The 17,188-nt window shown below is 44.5% G+C and overlaps 1 protein-coding gene across 3 annotated transcripts in view; it reads left to right on the top strand.

Annotated features, from left to right (window-relative positions):
• The window catches only part of ITGAD (integrin subunit alpha D), a 31,615-nt gene extending 15,418 nt beyond the window's left edge, over window positions 1-16,197 (top strand). For 2 of the 3 annotated variants that reach the window (XM_082714280.1, XM_082714279.1), the window contains 20 exons: window positions 266-395; window positions 483-625; window positions 814-954; window positions 1,048-1,257; window positions 1,747-1,877; window positions 1,996-2,153; window positions 3,034-3,188; window positions 3,448-3,579; window positions 4,376-4,449; window positions 4,684-4,825; window positions 9,926-10,039; window positions 10,149-10,228; window positions 10,328-10,411; window positions 12,818-12,896; window positions 13,055-13,162; window positions 13,270-13,347; window positions 13,538-13,651; window positions 13,794-13,895; window positions 14,165-14,275; window positions 15,564-16,197. In XM_082714280.1, the coding sequence (XP_082570406.1) occupies window positions 266-395; window positions 483-625; window positions 814-954; window positions 1,048-1,257; window positions 1,747-1,877; window positions 1,996-2,153; window positions 3,034-3,188; window positions 3,448-3,579; window positions 4,376-4,449; window positions 4,684-4,825; window positions 9,926-10,039; window positions 10,149-10,228; window positions 10,328-10,411; window positions 12,818-12,896; window positions 13,055-13,162; window positions 13,270-13,347; window positions 13,538-13,651; window positions 13,794-13,895; window positions 14,165-14,275; window positions 15,564-15,662 (2,385 nt within the window). In that variant the 3' untranslated portion in view covers window positions 15,663-16,197. The remainder of the gene's footprint in view (window positions 1-265; window positions 396-482; window positions 626-813; window positions 955-1,047; window positions 1,258-1,746; window positions 1,878-1,995; window positions 2,154-3,033; window positions 3,189-3,447; window positions 3,580-4,375; window positions 4,450-4,683; window positions 4,826-9,925; window positions 10,040-10,148; window positions 10,229-10,327; window positions 10,412-12,817; window positions 12,897-13,054; window positions 13,163-13,269; window positions 13,348-13,537; window positions 13,652-13,793; window positions 13,896-14,164; window positions 14,276-15,563) is intronic. The other variant, XM_082714281.1, reaches the window with a different exon arrangement.
• Window positions 16,198-17,188: the final 991 nt, after the last annotated feature.

The raw sequence follows: 17,188 nt of genomic DNA, 5'->3' as shown, positions 1-17,188 counted from the left end.
TTCTTGGTCCTGGGGAACTTAACTCTGGTGTACTAGAGGATGGAGCAGAAAGGGTCATGGGTGAGAAGAGTTGGTACTTACTGGAACAGTGGCACTGGGCACAGCTGAGAGACGTTAGGAGTGAGCGACACTGAAGTTGTTGAAGAAGACTGGGGAGGAGAAGAGAATTCCAGACAGTGAGCAGAGTCGGTGGCAGGCCTTGCTGTGGAACAGGCCATCTTCTTTAGGCTTGGTCTGGCTCAGCCCTGGAACCCTTTCCTCCCAGGATGGACCAGTTCTGGGGGCAGTGGGGAGCTTCAGCTGGTCTGGAGGTGCCTTCCTGTACCCCCAAAACCAAAGCCCCACTTTCATCAACATGTCTCAAGAGAATATGGACATGAGGGACTCTTACCTGGGTGAGAAAAGGCTGTGGTTGGGGGCACAGGTGGGCAGGAGCTCGGGGGTGGGGAGGAAGCCTTTGTGCTGAGCTGGGCCCTCCTCAGGTTACTCCACTGAGCTGGCCTTTTGGAAGGGGGTCCAGAGCCTGATCCTGGGGGCCCCCCGCCATCAGCATACTGGGAAGGCTGTCATCTTCACCAAGACGTCTGGGAAATGGAGGCCGAAGGCTGAAGTCGCAGGGACTCAGGTTGGATGTTGAGGAAGCCAGAGTGGAACGTGAGGGAGGCAGGGTCTGCAGGGGCAGAGAGAGAGGAGATGAAGGGGTCTGGGAGCCTGTAGGGGGAGGTCCCGGTGGCTGGGGAGAAGTGGGACCTGTCCCAGAAGGGGCTGCCTCTGGCAGGGGCAGGCGGGATGACTTTTGGCTGTGCCCTGCAGATCGGCTCTTACTTTGGGGCCTCCCTCTGCGCTGTGGATGTGGGTAGAGACGGCAGCTCGGACCTGGTCCTCATCGGGGCCCCTCATTACTACAAGCCAACCCGAGGGGGGCAGGTGTCTGTGTGCCCCTTGCCCCAGGGGGTGAGTGTCTGATGAGCCCAGGGCTGGGTGGGGCCTGGGTGAGGGGTGGAGGGATTGCCTGTGTTGGGACCTGACACTGGTTTTGTTCTGCAGAGGGCTAAGTGGCAGTGTGAGGCCATTCTCTTCGGGGAGCAAGGCCACCCCTGGGGCCGCTTTGGGGCAGCGCTGACGGTGCTGGGGGATGTGAATGGGGACAAGCTGACGGACGTGGCCGTCGGGGCCCCAGGAGAGCAGGAGAGCCGGGGTGCTGTCTACGTCTTTCATGGAACCTCAGGGCTGGGCATCAGCCCCTCCCACAGTCAGGTGAGGCCCCTGTCTGAAGCCTTTCCCAGTTCCACGTGCTTTTCTAGGTCTCAGATTTGCCTGATGCCCTGTCATGTCACTGACCTGAACAGTAGCCATGCTCCTTTTAGGGGTCTAGTGCCCTGAATATCACCAAGCCAAGCTAAGCACAGAGTATCTCTCCTTTCTCCTGTGGGCAGCTTAGTGGTTAAGAGATTGCAGGGCGTGGGTCAAGTGCCTGGCTGGCCATGTCAGCTGTGTGGCCTTAGGCGAGCGACTGATTTAGCCTCTAGGAGCCTTAGTTTCCTCCTGTGAGACATTAAATGAAGGAGCTCTATGTCTGGGGTCCCTGGGGTCTCAGTACTCTTGCTTTCCATTCCTACCCTCTTATCTCTCTGAATTTTTCCATTCAGTTCTGCTTTCACTGCAGTTTTTTTTCCAAATCTTTCTTCTCAAATCTTTCAGATGCCTTCCCCTTGACTTCCACTTTTCCTTTTCCCCTCTGGCCAGCGGATCGCGGGCTCCCAGCTCTCTCCCTCACTCCAGTATTTTGGGCAGTCTCTGAGTGGGGGTCAGGACCTCACCCAGGATGGACTGGTGGACCTGGCTGTCGGGGCCTGGGGACAGGTGCTGCTGCTCAGGTGAGAACTCTCCACATCCCACCCTTGCCCACTGCGTGTCCATTCAACAAGCTGCCCCCTCCCTTGTCCTCCTGCCCGAGGCCAGATCCAGGTCCTCAGCCCCTGCATGCACCCTCAGGAGTCGGCCAGTGCTGAATGTGGGAGTGGCCATGAGATTCATGCCAACGGAGGTGCCAAAGGTTGTGTACCAGTGCTGGGGAGACATGCCATCCACCCTGGAAGCTGGGAATGCCACAGTCTGTCTCACTATCCACAAAAGCTCACTGGACCAGCTAGGTGAGTTTCTTCCCAGTGGACCCAGTCCCTTATCCCCTTGAGACCCCCAGCCTACCTCAGGAGAAAATGGGCTAAGGAATCCAGGTACCACCTCCACATCCACCTGCCTGCCAGAGTAGGAAACCTTGGGTCCCTTCTCTCCCCCTCTCCCCACACCAGGCCAGTGGGCTCTAAGTCCAGGAGATGACCTGGAGTCTGCCCACTTCTCTCTACCTGCTCCAGCCACTGCCTACCTTGAAGCCACCACTTGTCTTTCCTACCTATTCTTTGAGCTGTCTCCACGTCTGTTCTTGCAGCCTCCCCACCTTTCTTCATGAGAAACTAGAAGTATTGGTCCTAAAACACAAATCTGTTCTCCTCACTTGCCTACTCAACATCCTTCCCTCCATTCATGAAGCCCAAATCCTTCTCTACGATGTCCTTGTTGGTTTCGCTCCTGCCGGCCCTTCCGACCTCACCTCATCCCACTCTCCCATCCTCCCTCTCTTTTCTGGTCCGAGCCATTGTTCTCATGGTCTGGGACCTTCTCCTCCCATTCTTCACCAACCCGTGGTCATCTTCCAGGTTGGGGCTCAGACAAGGCCCACCCAGGAAGGCATTTCTGATCCCAGGCAAGCCCTCCTTGGTACTACGGAGGATCCCATCATTGGGTTTATCATGCTGGGAGATTATGCCCTGCATGCCTGTCTCCTTTCCTAGACTGAGAGCTTCATGAAGGCAGGAATGATATTTCTTTATCTTCTTCTCCACATGTATTCTAGCACCTGATACAGCTCATAGGAAGTTCTCAGCAATATTTTTTTTTTGCATGAATAAACAAAACCTGAACATTCGAGGTTCTTTTGGACTCTCCATCTTCCATTCCTCCCTTCTGCTTCAGGTGATGTCCAAAGCTCTGTCAAGTATGATCTGGTATTAGACCCAGGCCGTCTGGTTTCTCGTGCCATTTTTGACGAAACCAAGAACTGGACTTTGACTCGAAGAAAAACCCTGGGAATGGGAGTTTACTGTGAAACCATTAAGCTGCTTTTACCGGTAAGGACTTTGGTTCTGGGAAGGGGATGGGGAGAAGGAGCCCAAGGAGAACCTCTGGTACCTCTGCTCCCTGTTGAGTGGCGTGTAAAGGGTGGGGATATTGGGGTCAGAGAGAGGAAATTGAAGCCAGAGAACCTGACTCCACAGCTAGGACAGGATGCTGTCCTGACAGTAGGAAATGGATGCAGTTGAGGAGAAGGGTCAGTGGTGGAAAATAACGAGAAGGATAGTGGTTTCTTGAAAGCCCATTCTCCCTCAGGACTGTGTGGAGGACGTGGTCAATCCCATCATCCTACGCCTCAACTTCTCCTTGGTTGGGGAGCCCATCCCCTCATCTCAGAACCTTCGCCCTGTGCTGGCTATGGACTCACAGGACCTCTTCACTGCTTCTGTGAGTCTTCCAATGAAGTCCCAGGGATGTACTGACTTTCACTCTGTGGTTTTCAACTTTTCATCAACCACATCAAGTCCATAATGCCTCCACCCAGTTACCAAGGCCCTGCCTAGCTTGGACCCTTACACACATCCCAGCTAGTCACCACTTTACCTCAACATAAATTCTGATTCTTATTTTCCAAATCCTTCCCAATTTTTCTCATTCCTTCCTCTGTTTCTTTGTGCATGTCGTAGTTCCTACTTGGAAAACATTTCTTTCTCTCCACCTCAAAGATCCTTTCTAATTCTCTAAGCCCTGGTCTTATCTTCCCCCTTTCTGGAAATCACAGTCAGCATCTGTCACTCCTTCACTGGCTTCCTATTACATCATGGTGATACCAAATATTACATGACTGGAATCATGGCATTTGGCATCCACTTTGGTTGATCTCTGGAAATTGTGATTTCTGTGAGTACAAGATTCATGCCTAATTCACCTGTGCTTCCATGCTTCCTAATGCCTCTCCCAACTCAGAACCTGTCCCCTACTGACACTTAATTTGGTTTGTTGAATAATTGTTCCAATGTGAGATGGAATTAACTCCTCAACTTCATGTTCCTTGAAACCAAGGATCTTATCATTCTGCCCCTTTCTTACTGCCCCACTGCTTGGCAGTGTCTAGCATAGTGCTAGGTGTGGGATGGGTGCTCAGTAACACTCAATAACAAACACTCAGGATGAGTGGTCCTCATGAGGGAAATGCAGAACAATTAAGACATGGAGAGAAAGAGAATCTCCTGTTTTTCTGCAGCTCCCCTTTGAGAAGAACTGTGGACAAGATCACCTCTGTGAAGGGGACCTGAGCATCAATCTCAGCTTCTCAGGGTGAGCTGAGAGATGTCTATCTCTTTTCATTTCTAGACACTTAAGCATATGGGTCTCCTATCCCCATGAGATGAGAAATGCTTGTTTCCCTTTGGCTTCCTTCTAACAAAGAAATTAAATTTTTATTGGAATGTTATCAGTTCATGAGTTCCTGCAGTCCTGGCCTTACCCTTGATCCAATTCCAACTGATTTCCAGTGGAGTCTCTTTTTCACTTTTGTCCTTCCTCTTTCAGCCTGCAGACCCTTGTGGTAGGGAGCTCCCTGGAGCTTAATGTGACAGTGACTCTGTGGAATGAGGGTGAGGATTCCTATGGAACTGTGGTCCACTTCTACTACCCAGCAGGGCTGTCCTATCGACGAGTGTTAGAAACACAGGTAAATAGCTCCCCTGTTCTCTTATGTCTCTTCCCTGCCCTGGGTTACAGTGGGTTCTTTTCAATTCTTCTATGATGAAATCTAAACATAGATACAGACAATTCTGAAGAAGAGAGAGAGACAGAGAGAGAGTGGTGCATAAAACAGATGTATATTTAAATAAATAATATTAAGCAAATAGCATCCAGCTCAAGAAATAATACACTGGTAGTACCTCCAGAAGTACTCTCTCTATGTTCTTTTCCTCATGAAAACCTCAGTCTCTCCCCAAAGTAACCTCTATTCTGACTTTGTGATAATCAATTCCTTGTGTGTATTTTATGGTTTTACCACCCATGAGTTCATCTATGAAAAAACTGTTGTTTTTTTGCCAATATTTGAAATTTTGGAAACATGTTATATGTTCTTTTGTGTGTTTTTTCATTTCTTCAATGTATGTTTGTGAAATTCATCCCACGTTGTTGCCTATGGCTGTAGAACATTTTTAAAATTATGTTATGTTAGTTATGTACTGTACTTCATTAGCTTTTGAAGTAGTGTTCCATGGTCAATTGTTTTTGTATATCACCCAGTGCTCCATGCGATATGTGCCCTCCTTGATACCCATCACCATGTTACCCCGTTTTCCTACCCCCTCTTCCCTCTAAAGCCCTTAGTTTGTTTCCTAGAGTCCACAGTCTCTCATGGTTCATCTCCCCCTCAGGTTTCTCCCCCTTCATTTTCCTTTCCTTCTCCTAATGTCCATCATGCTATTTCTTGTGTTCCACATATAAGTGAAGCCATATGGTAATTGACTTTTTCTGCTTGACTTATTTCACTCAGCATAATCTCCTCCACTTCCATCCATGCTGATTCAAAAGTTGAGTATTCATCCTTTCTGATGGCTGAGTAATATTCCAATGTATATATGGACCACATATTTATTCATTTGTCTGTTGAAGGGCATCTTGGCTCTTTCCACAGTTTAGCTATTGTAAACATTGCTTTATGAACATTGCCTATAGAACATTTTTATTGTATATAGAATCCCTTGAATGACCATATCACAATTTATTTACCCATCTTAAAATTTTTAATGAAAGTTTTTATTTAATTTCTAGGTAGTTGACATATAGTGTAATACCTTACATAGAACACTCAGTGCTCATCACAACAAGTCCCTCCTTAATATCCATCACCCATTTAGCCCATCCTCGGCCCACCTCCTCTCCAGAAATCTTCACTGTGTTCTCTACAGTTGAGTCCCTCATGGTTTGCCTCCCTCTTTTTTTCCCTTCCCCTAGTTCATCTGTTTTGTTTGTTCAAAAATGTTTTGTTTGTTAGTGTTCACATATGAGTGAAATCATATGGTATCTTTCATTGACTGACTTATTTCAGTTAGCATAATACTTTCTAGTTCTATCTTGCAAACAGCAAGATTTCATTTATTCTTTTAGATGGCAGAATAATATTCCATTGTACTAGTATACCACATCTTCCTTATCCATTCATTACTTGATGGATATTGGGGCTCTTTCAATAGTTAGTCTTTCATATTTAATGTTGCTGTAAACATTAGGTTCCATGTGCCCCACTGAATCACTATTTTTATATCCTTTGGGTAGATAGCTAATAGTGCAGTTGCTGAGTTGTAGGATAGTTCTATTTCTTAATTCTCAAGGAAGCTCCATACTGTTCTTCAGAGTGGCTGCACCAGTTTCCATTCTCACTCACAGTGTAAGAGTGTTTCCCTTTTTCTGCATCACTGCCAACACCTATTGTTTCTTATGTTGTTTATGTTAGCCATTCTTTTTTTTTAATTTATTTTTTATTTATTTTCAGCATAACAGTATTCATTATTTTTGCACCACACCCAGTGCTCCATGCAATCCGTGCCCTCTATAATACCCACCACCTGGTTCCCTGACATCCCACCCCCCGCCCCTTCAAAACCCTCAGATTGTTTTACAGAGTCCATAGTCTCTCGTGGTTCACCTCCCCTTCCAATTTCCCCCAACTCCCTTCTCCTCTCTAACTCCCCATGTTAGCCATTCTGATAGGTGGAGGTGATATCTCAATGTAGTTTTTAAAAATTTTTTTATGCCCATTTCTTTTTTTTTTAATTAATTTTTTATTTTTTATAAACATATATTTTTATCCCCAGGGGTACAGGTCTGTGAATCACTATGCCCATTTCTTAACAGGATTATCCATTTTTTTGGTTGTTGAGTTTGATAAATTCTTTATAGATTTTGATTACTAACCCTTTATCAGATATGTCATTTGCAAATATCCTCTCCCATTCCATTGGTTACCTTTTTATCTTGTTAATTGTTTCCTTCATTGTGCAGAAACTTTTCATCTTGATGAAGTCCCAAAAGTTCACTTTGGTTTTGTTTCCTTGCCCCCAGAGATGTGCCTGGTAAGAAGTTGCTTAGACTGAGGTCCTATAGGTTGCTGCCTCTGTTCTTCCCTAGGATGGTTTCCTGTCTCACATTTAGGTCTTTATTCCACTTTGAATTTATTGTTTTGTATGTTGTATGAAAGTGGTCCAGTTTCATTCTTCTACATGTGACTGTCCAATTCTCCCATCACCATTTGTTGAAGAGACTTTTTTCCATTGGACATTCTTTCTTGTTTTATCAAAGATTAGTTGACCATATAGTTGTAGGCCCATTTCTGGGCTTTCTTTTCTGTTTCATTTATCTGTGTGTCTATTTTTGTATCTGTATCATACTATCTTGATGACTACAGCTTTGTAACACAACTTGAAGTCTAGATTGTGATGCCCCCAGCTTTGCTCTTCTTTTTCGAGATTGCTTTGGCTATTTGTGGTCTTTTGGTTCTATAAAAATTTTGTTTGTTTGTTCTAGCTCTGTGAAGAATGCTGGTGATATTTTGTTAGGGATTGCTTTAAATGTGTAGGTTGCCTTGGGTAGTATGACATTTTAATAATGTTTTAATTCCAATCTCTAAGTATGAAATATTTTTTCATTTCTTTGTGTCCTCTTCAACTTTTTTCCTTAGTGTTCAATTTTTGAAGAGTATGGATCCCTTACCTCTGGTTAGATTTATTTGTAGGTATCGTTTGGTTTTTGGTGCAATTGTAAATGGGATCAATTTCTTGATTTCTCACTCTGCTGCTTCATTACTGGTGTATAGAAATGTAACAGAGGTGGGTGGGGGATGGGGTAAATGGGTGATGGGCATTAAAGAGGGCATGTGATATGATGAGCCCTGGGTGATATTCTCAACTAATATGATGAGCCCTGGGTGATATTCTTAACTAATATGATGAGCCCTGGGTGATATTCTCAACTAATATGATGAGCCCTGGGTGATATTCTCAACTAATATGATGAGCCCTGGGCGATATTCTCAACTAATATGATGAGCACTGGGTGATATTCTCAACTAATAAATCATGGAACATTATATCAAAAACTAATGATGTACTATACCTTGGCTAACTGAATTTTAATAAGTAAAAACAAAAAAAAAAACAACAATAAAAAAGAAATGCAATAGATTTATGTACCTTGATTTTATATTGTTTGAGTTTGCTGAATTTGTGTATCAGTTCCAGGAACTTTTTGCAGAGTCTTCTAGGTTTTTAAATAGCGAATTTTGTCCTCTGTGAATAGCGAATAGCTTGACTTCTTTCTTGCAATTTGGATGCCTTTTATTTCTTTTTATTGTTGGATTATTGAGGCCAGGACTCCAGTAATACCTTAAACAACAATGGTGTGAGTGGACATCTGTACTCATATTACAATTTGTGGTCATTTGAGTTGTTCCCTGATTTTGGCCATGACTATTCTTGAGCATGTATATTGGTGCACGTATGCATAACATTTGGAAGGTATTTGCTACATATGGACTTGCTGGATCTTGGATTCCTGTATCTTCAATTATAATAAGTAGAGACCAACTATTTTCACCTATTTGCACTTCCATCAGCAGATTATTAGAGTTTCTGTGAGTTTCTATCCACTGTAACACTTGGCATTGTCAGAGTTTTAAATTTTTGTCCATCTGGTGATATTTCCTTACAGTTTTAATTTGCATTTCTTTAATAAAGTTGAGGAACCTTTCGTCTATTTCCTGGTGATTTTGATTTCTTCTTTTAGGAAGTGCCTGTGCAAATTTTTTTTTTATTTTTCTACTGAATTGTCCATACTTTCATTTTCATTTATTTTTTTATGTAAATTCAATTTAGTTAACATATATCGTATTATTAGTTTCAGGGGCAGAATTCAGAGACCCATCAATTGCATTTAATACCTACATTACGTAAACTGACTTCCTTAAGGCCGGTCACCCCATTATCCCATTACCCACCCACGCACTTTCACATACTTTTCTTAATTGTAAGCATTCTTTAATATTCTGGTTACCAGTACTTTTCCATTTATATGGGTTTAGATATATTTTCCAGCCCTGAAGACAAGCGTCTTTTCAGTTTCTTTTAGAGGGACTTTTAATAAATCAAATGTGTTAATTTGATTGTGGTTGATTTTTACCAAAACTTCCTTTAGGTTTAGTGTTTTTATGTGCTGATCTTGGGGATGGCTAAGCTGGTCCACTCGCTTTTTCTTCTGCACATACATTACCATGGAGTCCCTGTTGGCCTGGGGGGCATTGGGCACTGTGGTGTTACTCATGACATCCGCAGCGGGAAGGCTGGGTGGTCAGCGTGGACAGTGGGGCCTCGGGAGGGCGCTTCCACGGGGCTCCCTCCTGTGGCTGCAGGCCAGACAGGAACGCCCTCGGTTGGCTCCCAGCTGATCTTGTTTAAGAAATAATTCCCTACTCCAATGTTACCAAGATATTCCCCTTTATTACATTTTAGGAGCTTCATAATTTTGCTTTTTCACGTGAAATATTTAATCTAGTTGGGATTTATTGTAGTGTATGGAGTGAGGTAGGAATTCATTGGGTTGTTTTTTTTGTTTTTCAGATTGCTTGATTTTTTTTTTTTGTATGGGCTAATTTTCCTAGTATTTTTTGTTGAAAATTCTGTCCTTTCTCCTACTGCTCCACAGTGCCGCCACTGTTATATATCAATCCCCAAAATGTACATGGATAACATTTTTTGAATTTTATTTCCTTCCCTGGAAGCAACCCCATCAGCGCCCACTGCGCCTGGCGTGTGAGGGAGGGCCCGCTGGGGATGAGGGCCGGAGAAGCAGCAGCTGTAGCATCAACCACCCCATCTTCCAAGAGGGCACCAAGGTGAGCGCCTCCCCACAGATGCTCATCACTCTCTCCTCTGTCCTGACCTGCTCCTGTCTCGTATTCTCCCATGACCTTCCTTGTCCTCATTCCTTCTGTCTTCTCCCAGGGCACCTTCGTAGTCACATTTGATGTCTCCTACAAGGCCACCCTGGGCAACATGATGCTTCTGAAGGCCAGTGCGAGCAGGTGAGGCCAGCTGTATCCCTCCCGCTTTCGCCTCATTCCCCTACAGAGAGTTCTCCCCTGGGTTTTTGTTCAATGAGGTTCCCCCCACTCTCTCTCCAGTGAGAATAATAAACCCATGACCAGCAAAAGCGACGTTCATCTGGAGCTCCCAGTGAAATATGCTGTCTACGTGGTGATCAGCAGGTGTGAAATTTTGACTCTCTTGTAAGCCCAAATCTCCCCTTGCAGCCCAGACTGATCTTTAAAGGATAGGTATGTAACTAGCCCTCTAGTTCCTCACATGGGAATACTTGTGACCAGTCATCTATTTATGCTATAGTAACATACACTATATGCTTCTTGCTTTTTCTCTGATGGGTTTACCTATTGAGTTTGCCACCACTCTTGCACACCACCCTCTATCTCCAAGGCGCAGGCTTCCGTTAACATGAAGCCAATTCTATTCTTCATGCTAAATTTGAGTGTGCTGAAGTGAAAGTAACTAGATTAAGACTGAGGCTTCTATGAACACTCTGAAGTGGGAGATGTGGTTTGTCACCACACAGAGGAAAGAAAAGGTCAGGGTTTCACACAGCAAACAGGAGACCAGAGATGTGACAAACTGCTGAGAAAGTCACCAGAGTCCAAGGCTGTGGCAGGTCACAGGAAAGTCATGTGCAGGGCTGTTGCTGTCAGTTCTGAAGGTGGGTGGTGGAGCAGGGTCAGGCCAGGCTGGAGGAAGGGTAAGGACGCCCAGATAATCCGGCTAAACTCCAGAAGTTTGGAAGGTGGTCAGAAGCTTATAGTATTGCCATGGGACAGAGTTTGCCACTGTTGCTGCTGCTGATGACACATGAATTTCTAGCGCAACTGGGGAGAGACAATCAAACCGTGTCATTGCCCTTCCAAAACCATGTATGAATTTCCCCTACTGTCCACAGGAAAATAGTGAAACTTACATTAAGAGCTTACAGTTATATATACATACGATATGCCAAGCATTTAAAAAGTACTTTACAAGTATTTACATTCATTTAATCCTTCTGATAACTATGGGATATGCTTATTGTTTCGTTTTTAAAGATTTTACTTATTTATTTGACAGAGAGAGATCACAAGTAGGCAGAGAGAAGGGGGGTGGGAAGAAGGCTCCCCGCTGAGCAGAGAGCACGATGCGGGACTCAATCCCAGGACCCTGAGATCACGACCTGAGCCGAAGGCAGCGGCTTAACCCACGGAGCCACCCAGGCACCCAATATGATTATTGTTAACCCCCCTTTATTACCAACAAAGAAATCAAGAGGTTAAGTAACTTACTCTTCTCAGTCAGCTGGTAAGTGACAGAACCAGGAATCAGTCAAATGGTCTGGCTCTGGAGCTTGTGCTCATGTCCATATGCTACTATGCCATTGCAAGGGTTGGGGAAGATGAGTGATTTACTCAAATTTGAAAAGAGTGTTAGAACTGGAAGATTTTAAAGTGAGAAAACTGAAGCAGAGAGGGAAAGGGTAGGAGTGAAAAACAGAAAGGTTAGCACCGTAAGGGAAACTATGAATTCTAACATTTATACCATTGCTGTGACAATTCTATCACAGGCGCTATTATTAGCAATCTCAGGTTATACAGGAAGAAACCACAGAGGTTAATTAACTTACCTTAGGTTACTTGGGTAGGAAGTGGTAGACAGAAATGTCAGATGGTCTGGTTCCAAGCCTGTGTATTTAATCATCACACTGACAGTTACATTTGTGGGAAACTGTGGGGAGCCCATGGAATTTCTGTATGGCTGGCCAGGCTTCTGTACACTACATGCGGGTGAAATGTGCAGCACCCCTGCTTGTTTGCTTGATTCCACTGAGACCTTAGATGTTAACTCTGGGAAGGAAAGGATTATGGCTTGTTAACTGTTGACTCTCCAGAGCCAAGTACACAGCCAGGTATAGGGTAAATGTTTACTGAAGGAGGTGACGGATGGATGGATGGATGCACGGAAAGCCACCTGAGGCTGGAACATTTGTGACCACTCCAGGGGCTTGTGTTTATGCACCATCCTTTCTCACGCTTACTTGACTGCCCCAGGATGGCCACATCTTTTTTCTTCATTCCATCGTGGAGGGGCTTGTACTGCATTTTTTCCCCCAAGTAATCCAACCATGATTCCCTTGAGTCCCCTTAGGCTTATTTGTTCTGGCATCAGCCTCTGCAAGCATTGCCAGATGCCAACCATATACCTAGTAGAGGAGAACTCCTTTTTTTTTTTTCCCATGGGAAAATGTTTAAATGTCATGAGAGGTCATGTTTAAGTTGGGCCTTTAAGTGAACATTTCCAGAAGAGGAGGGGTAAGGGTGTTCCAAGCAAAAGAAAGAACTTGAACAAAGCTATGGGGATGTGAAAGATCCAGGGTATCAAAGGATGAGCTAGCAGTTCTGGGTGACTGGAGCAAATGCCATAGGAGAAGAGTTGAAGCTGAGGCTGCAGAAGCATGTGGGGATCATAATTCTTTCATGGGATTGTCTGCTGGGGGCCCAGCAGAGCCCTTGGCCTCAGAGAGGGGCACAACTGAGGATGGCTCTGGGAGTGTTTCTCACCAACAAGCCCTCTCTCTCCAGGCAGGAAGAGTCTACAAAGTACTTCAACTTTTCAACTTCTGATGAGAAGAACAAGAAAGAAGCTGAGCATCGTTATCGTGTGAGAAGGCAGGGAGTGTCCATATCTTCCCTCCCATGGTGCTGCTAATGTTGGGAGCTGGTGGGAGAGAGAATAAGGAGCTGAGGGCTATATCCAGGAATGAAGTGGTATTTTGGATTCTTCTGGGAGCACAATAACGTTGTCTCAATTTTCTGCAGGTGAATAACCTGAGTCAGCGAGATGTGACCATCAGCGTTAATTTCTGGGTTCCTGTCCTGCTGAATGGAATGGCTGTGTGGGATGAGGCTGTGGTGGCCCCTTCTCAGGTATCTCCTTGCCTTTCCTAATTCTCCAGAGTCTGATCCTATAGTGCCTCACATCCTCTTACCAGTGAAATGTTGATCATTCTGTGGCTGCTTCTCTCTCACACCAGAATCTCTCCTGTGTGTCGGAGAGGGTACCTCCCCAGCATCCTGACTTTGTGACCCAGATTCCAGGGAGTCTTGTACTGGTGAGAAAGACCCTGGATTCCCACTGCAGGACCAGCTGCCCAATGGGGGATTTAGGGAAACGCAATTGCTAGGTTGGAGATCTTTATATATGTTCTATATTTGTTCATCTATTCTCCAACCCAGACCTGACAGACTTCCTTTTTTCTGGTGGCTCTTGCCTCCTCAGCTTCATTCTTCTCCTGTCCCTAGAACTGCTCCATTGCTGACTGCCTGAAGTTCCACTGTGACCTCCCCACTTTTGGCATTCAGGAGGAACTTGACTTCATCCTGAAGGGAAAACTCAACTTTGGCTGGGTCAGCCAGGTGCGTGGATCCAACAACAGAGTCCCTCCCCTGGATTTGGGTGGTACTAGATATGTCTGCACGATCCTCAAGTCAGGAGAGTTCTCGAACTCTGAGGCCTTTCCTCAGGCTATTTCCCCAGCTCGGTCCCTGTGTATTGCAGACATTGCAGAAGAAGGTATTGGTAATGACTGTGGCTGAAATCACGCTCAACAGATCCGTGTATTCCCAGCTTCCAGGACAAGAGGCATTCTTGAGAACTCAGGTAGTGACTGTGTGGTAGGAGTGGCCAGGCCGTAAGTAGGAGGGCTACTAATGCTAAATCCATGGTGCTGTGTGGGAGGCTCAGAAGCCTGGAGGGAGGAAGGATGAAGGTCCATCAGCAGGAAATCTGTCCCTAAGCCCATGAGTGCTTCTATGTCCCACCTTTTGGAGAAAAGGAAGGAGCGGAGGGAGTTAAAGTTTGGTGAACCTAGAAAGAGTCTGGGAGAGGAAGAGTTCTGATACTTTCTGATAAGGTCATCTCCACTCCAGATGGAGACGGTGCTGGAGAAGTATGAGGTCTACAATCCTATCCCCATCATTGTGGGCAGCTCTGTGGGAGGACTGCTGCTGTTGGCTCTCATCACAGCCGTCCTGTACAAGGTGAGTCTTTCCATCCTGCTCTTGACGCCACCAGCAATTTGATCCCATTATTTCCATAATGTAAGAAAGAGCTCTGCTTGGGTATAGGCGCACAGTCTTGGCAAGTCATTGCATGTGAGACATCCCCGTTCATCTATGACATCACTGGTTCCCAACTGTCTCCCATATCTGTGCTTCTCTATCTGATTTTCAGGTCTCCTTTAGTTGCTCTCTGGGTCTTTTCCACTCTTTTCTTCCTCACTACATGTTTCCCTTCACAGCAAATTACAACATAAAAGCAGTGGCCTGAATTAGGTGTTGACACAACCACCGATTCCGTCTGACTATAGGCAGTGTCTTGTCCATGCTGGGCCTTGATTTCTCATTCTGAAGCTGATTCCACCCAGTATACAAATCTTGGTAAAATCTAAAAGCAGGGGTGCCTGGGTGGCTCTGTGAGTTAAGCCACTGCCTTTGGCTCAGGTCATGATCTCAGGGTTCTGGGATCGAGCCCCGCATCCTCTCTGCTCTGCAGGGAGCCTGCTTCCTCCTCTCTCTCTGCCTGCCTCTCTGCCTGCTTGTGATCTCTCTCTGTCAAATAAATAAATAAAATCTTTTTTAAAAATCTAAAAGCAATTTTAGTTTTGTATATTTATGCACAAGGCAGAAATATTAGAACACCTATAAAATGCAAGTATTTGGCTCCATTGAAAAGATCTATAAAATGATATGCATATATAAATGATATAGAGGTATGTTCAAGTTCTACTGAAGAGGATTAAAGTAGGGTACAAATGTTCAGTATGATTCAGTTCTTCCTAATATTTTGTTTTAAAGCCCATCATACATCCAGAAAAGCCAACTAAGCTGTACATTGACAACCCATGTAACCTAGAAACTACAGTATAAATCGTTTCCAACCTTCCTTAAGTGCATATGTGTCTCTGCATCACCCGTTAACTATCTAGCAGTTCTTGTTATTCTTGTTATTTTTTTGGATGTCTATTAAAGTAAGCTGTGAGCAATGGTACCCTCCAACCCTAGATAATTCATCAACCAAATGATTAACGAGAGTTCAACATTTACTTATGGTTTCTTTTTTTTCATGTTGAAATACTTTACATAAAGCAAAATGTACACACCCTAAAAAAAATTAAATAAAGTCTAAATGACTCAGTATGTCTAAATGTTCTCGTGCAGTGCTTGAACAATAGTAGGAGTTGTAGAAATAGTGATCGCTCTCCCCAAGCCATCTCTTTTCCTCTCTTCCACTGGGTTTCCTAATTTTCTTTTCCTTCCTCCCCAACAGGTTGGCTTCTTCAAGCGTCAGTATAAGGAAATGATGGTGGAAGCAAATGGACAGACTGTCCCAGAAAATGGGACTTCAGATCCTCAAGCTGCCCAATAAGAAACTACCTACTATTGTCCCTTGGACCTGATATCCTCTGAGAAGTTTCCTGGCTCTCTTATTCCCATCTAAGTTAGGCCTACAGGGGAGAACTGTTCAACATGAGTGAGGCTAGGGTCAGGCTGCTTTCTCTCCTTGGGAGGATGCAATGTGTCCACACAAAGTGCCTTGTCTGGGAGGGGTCATTTGTCTTGTCAAAGCTGTAACTGGAAACCTCAGAACAGGATCTTAAACATGCCCCTGGGTGGAGTGGGTTTGGATTTCTACTTAGAAATACATGAACAATAGATTCAAGCTCTAGTCTCTCTTGCTTCACTTGCTACCAATGGTCTTTCCAAAATGCAGTACTGAACAAGCCACAATCCTCTTCTATCTTTAGTGACTCCCTATAATTTTCAGGTTGACATCTGAGCTATCCAAGTTGATGATGTTAGGATTGCATTCCATTTCTAGAGGGCAGTCTTTGATGCAGAAACCATGATTTGCTCTGTGCTTTCCTTTCATCCTTATTCCTAGTAAAATAATGTCAGTATCAGCTTTGTCTCCAGAATCTCAGTCCAGATTTCCCAAACTGAACTGGGAATAAAATGTCTACACATTGGAATTTGTAAATGTGGCTTTCAGGCTTTGTCAGCATTGCTAAATGGGAGGGAGGAATCGAAAGCTAGCAGGAGTATTGCCCCAGGGCCACTTTGGCTCACCTAGCTCTGGTATCTCTCAGAGATCAAGAAACCCAGGACACTTCAATTTTTTGAGATTTCAGATATAGTGAATGAAAAAATTCTGAGACTTAATTATAAAAAGTGTGTATTTAAATGTTGGCCTTAACAAATTAACACATCACACGAAACCAATGTATGTACGTTTTTTGGGAAAAAAAGTCAAAGATTTTATTTTTTAATTAAATTTAAATTAATTAATTGATTAATTTAAATTTAATTAATAATTAAATTAAAATTAAAATTAAGGCCTTTTAGGCATATGGGTCCTGTACAGGGATGCCCATGGTGTCCCTTAACCAATATTGGATGGTGGCCAGCTCTGAATCCTGGGGCCTGGACAAGAAAGTTAAATAGAAGGGAGGTTATTATGTTCCTATATTGGCATAATCTCACTTCTTATTCTACTCACTCAGTTCTCCAAGCTGTCACTGATGAGGAGCTCGTGGAGCTGTGGCAGGTTGGAGTGAGGCAAGAAAAGAGCCGCTGGTGGAAAGGTCATTTGAGTGAACCAATACACTGGTGCTTCTTACAAATCCTAGGAGATAGGGAAGGGGATATTGTTTGCGTATGGTTAGTGATTGGCAGGCACTTTGAACTCCTAGATCAGAGACCTGCTGCCCCCAGTATGGTCATTGTTACTTTTACGCCACCCATCTTAGCATAAAGTTCAAAGTGGTGTCTGTTAGTGAGCTAGGTGTCAACACATCTCAGGTCATTCCCTGCCCTGGAGTGATCCATTGTTGCTGCCACTTCCCAGGTGTTTGGTCCATGTGGATGTCCTAATTAGAAACACAGAAAGGGGGG

The sequence above is a fragment of the Mustela nivalis genome, assembly GCF_964662115.1.
Source record: "Mustela nivalis genome assembly, chromosome: 19".
NCBI lineage: Eukaryota > Metazoa > Chordata > Mammalia > Carnivora > Mustelidae > Mustela > Mustela nivalis.
Note: the sequence above shows the minus strand (reverse complement) of the source record. Positions and strands in the feature narration are given on the sequence as shown.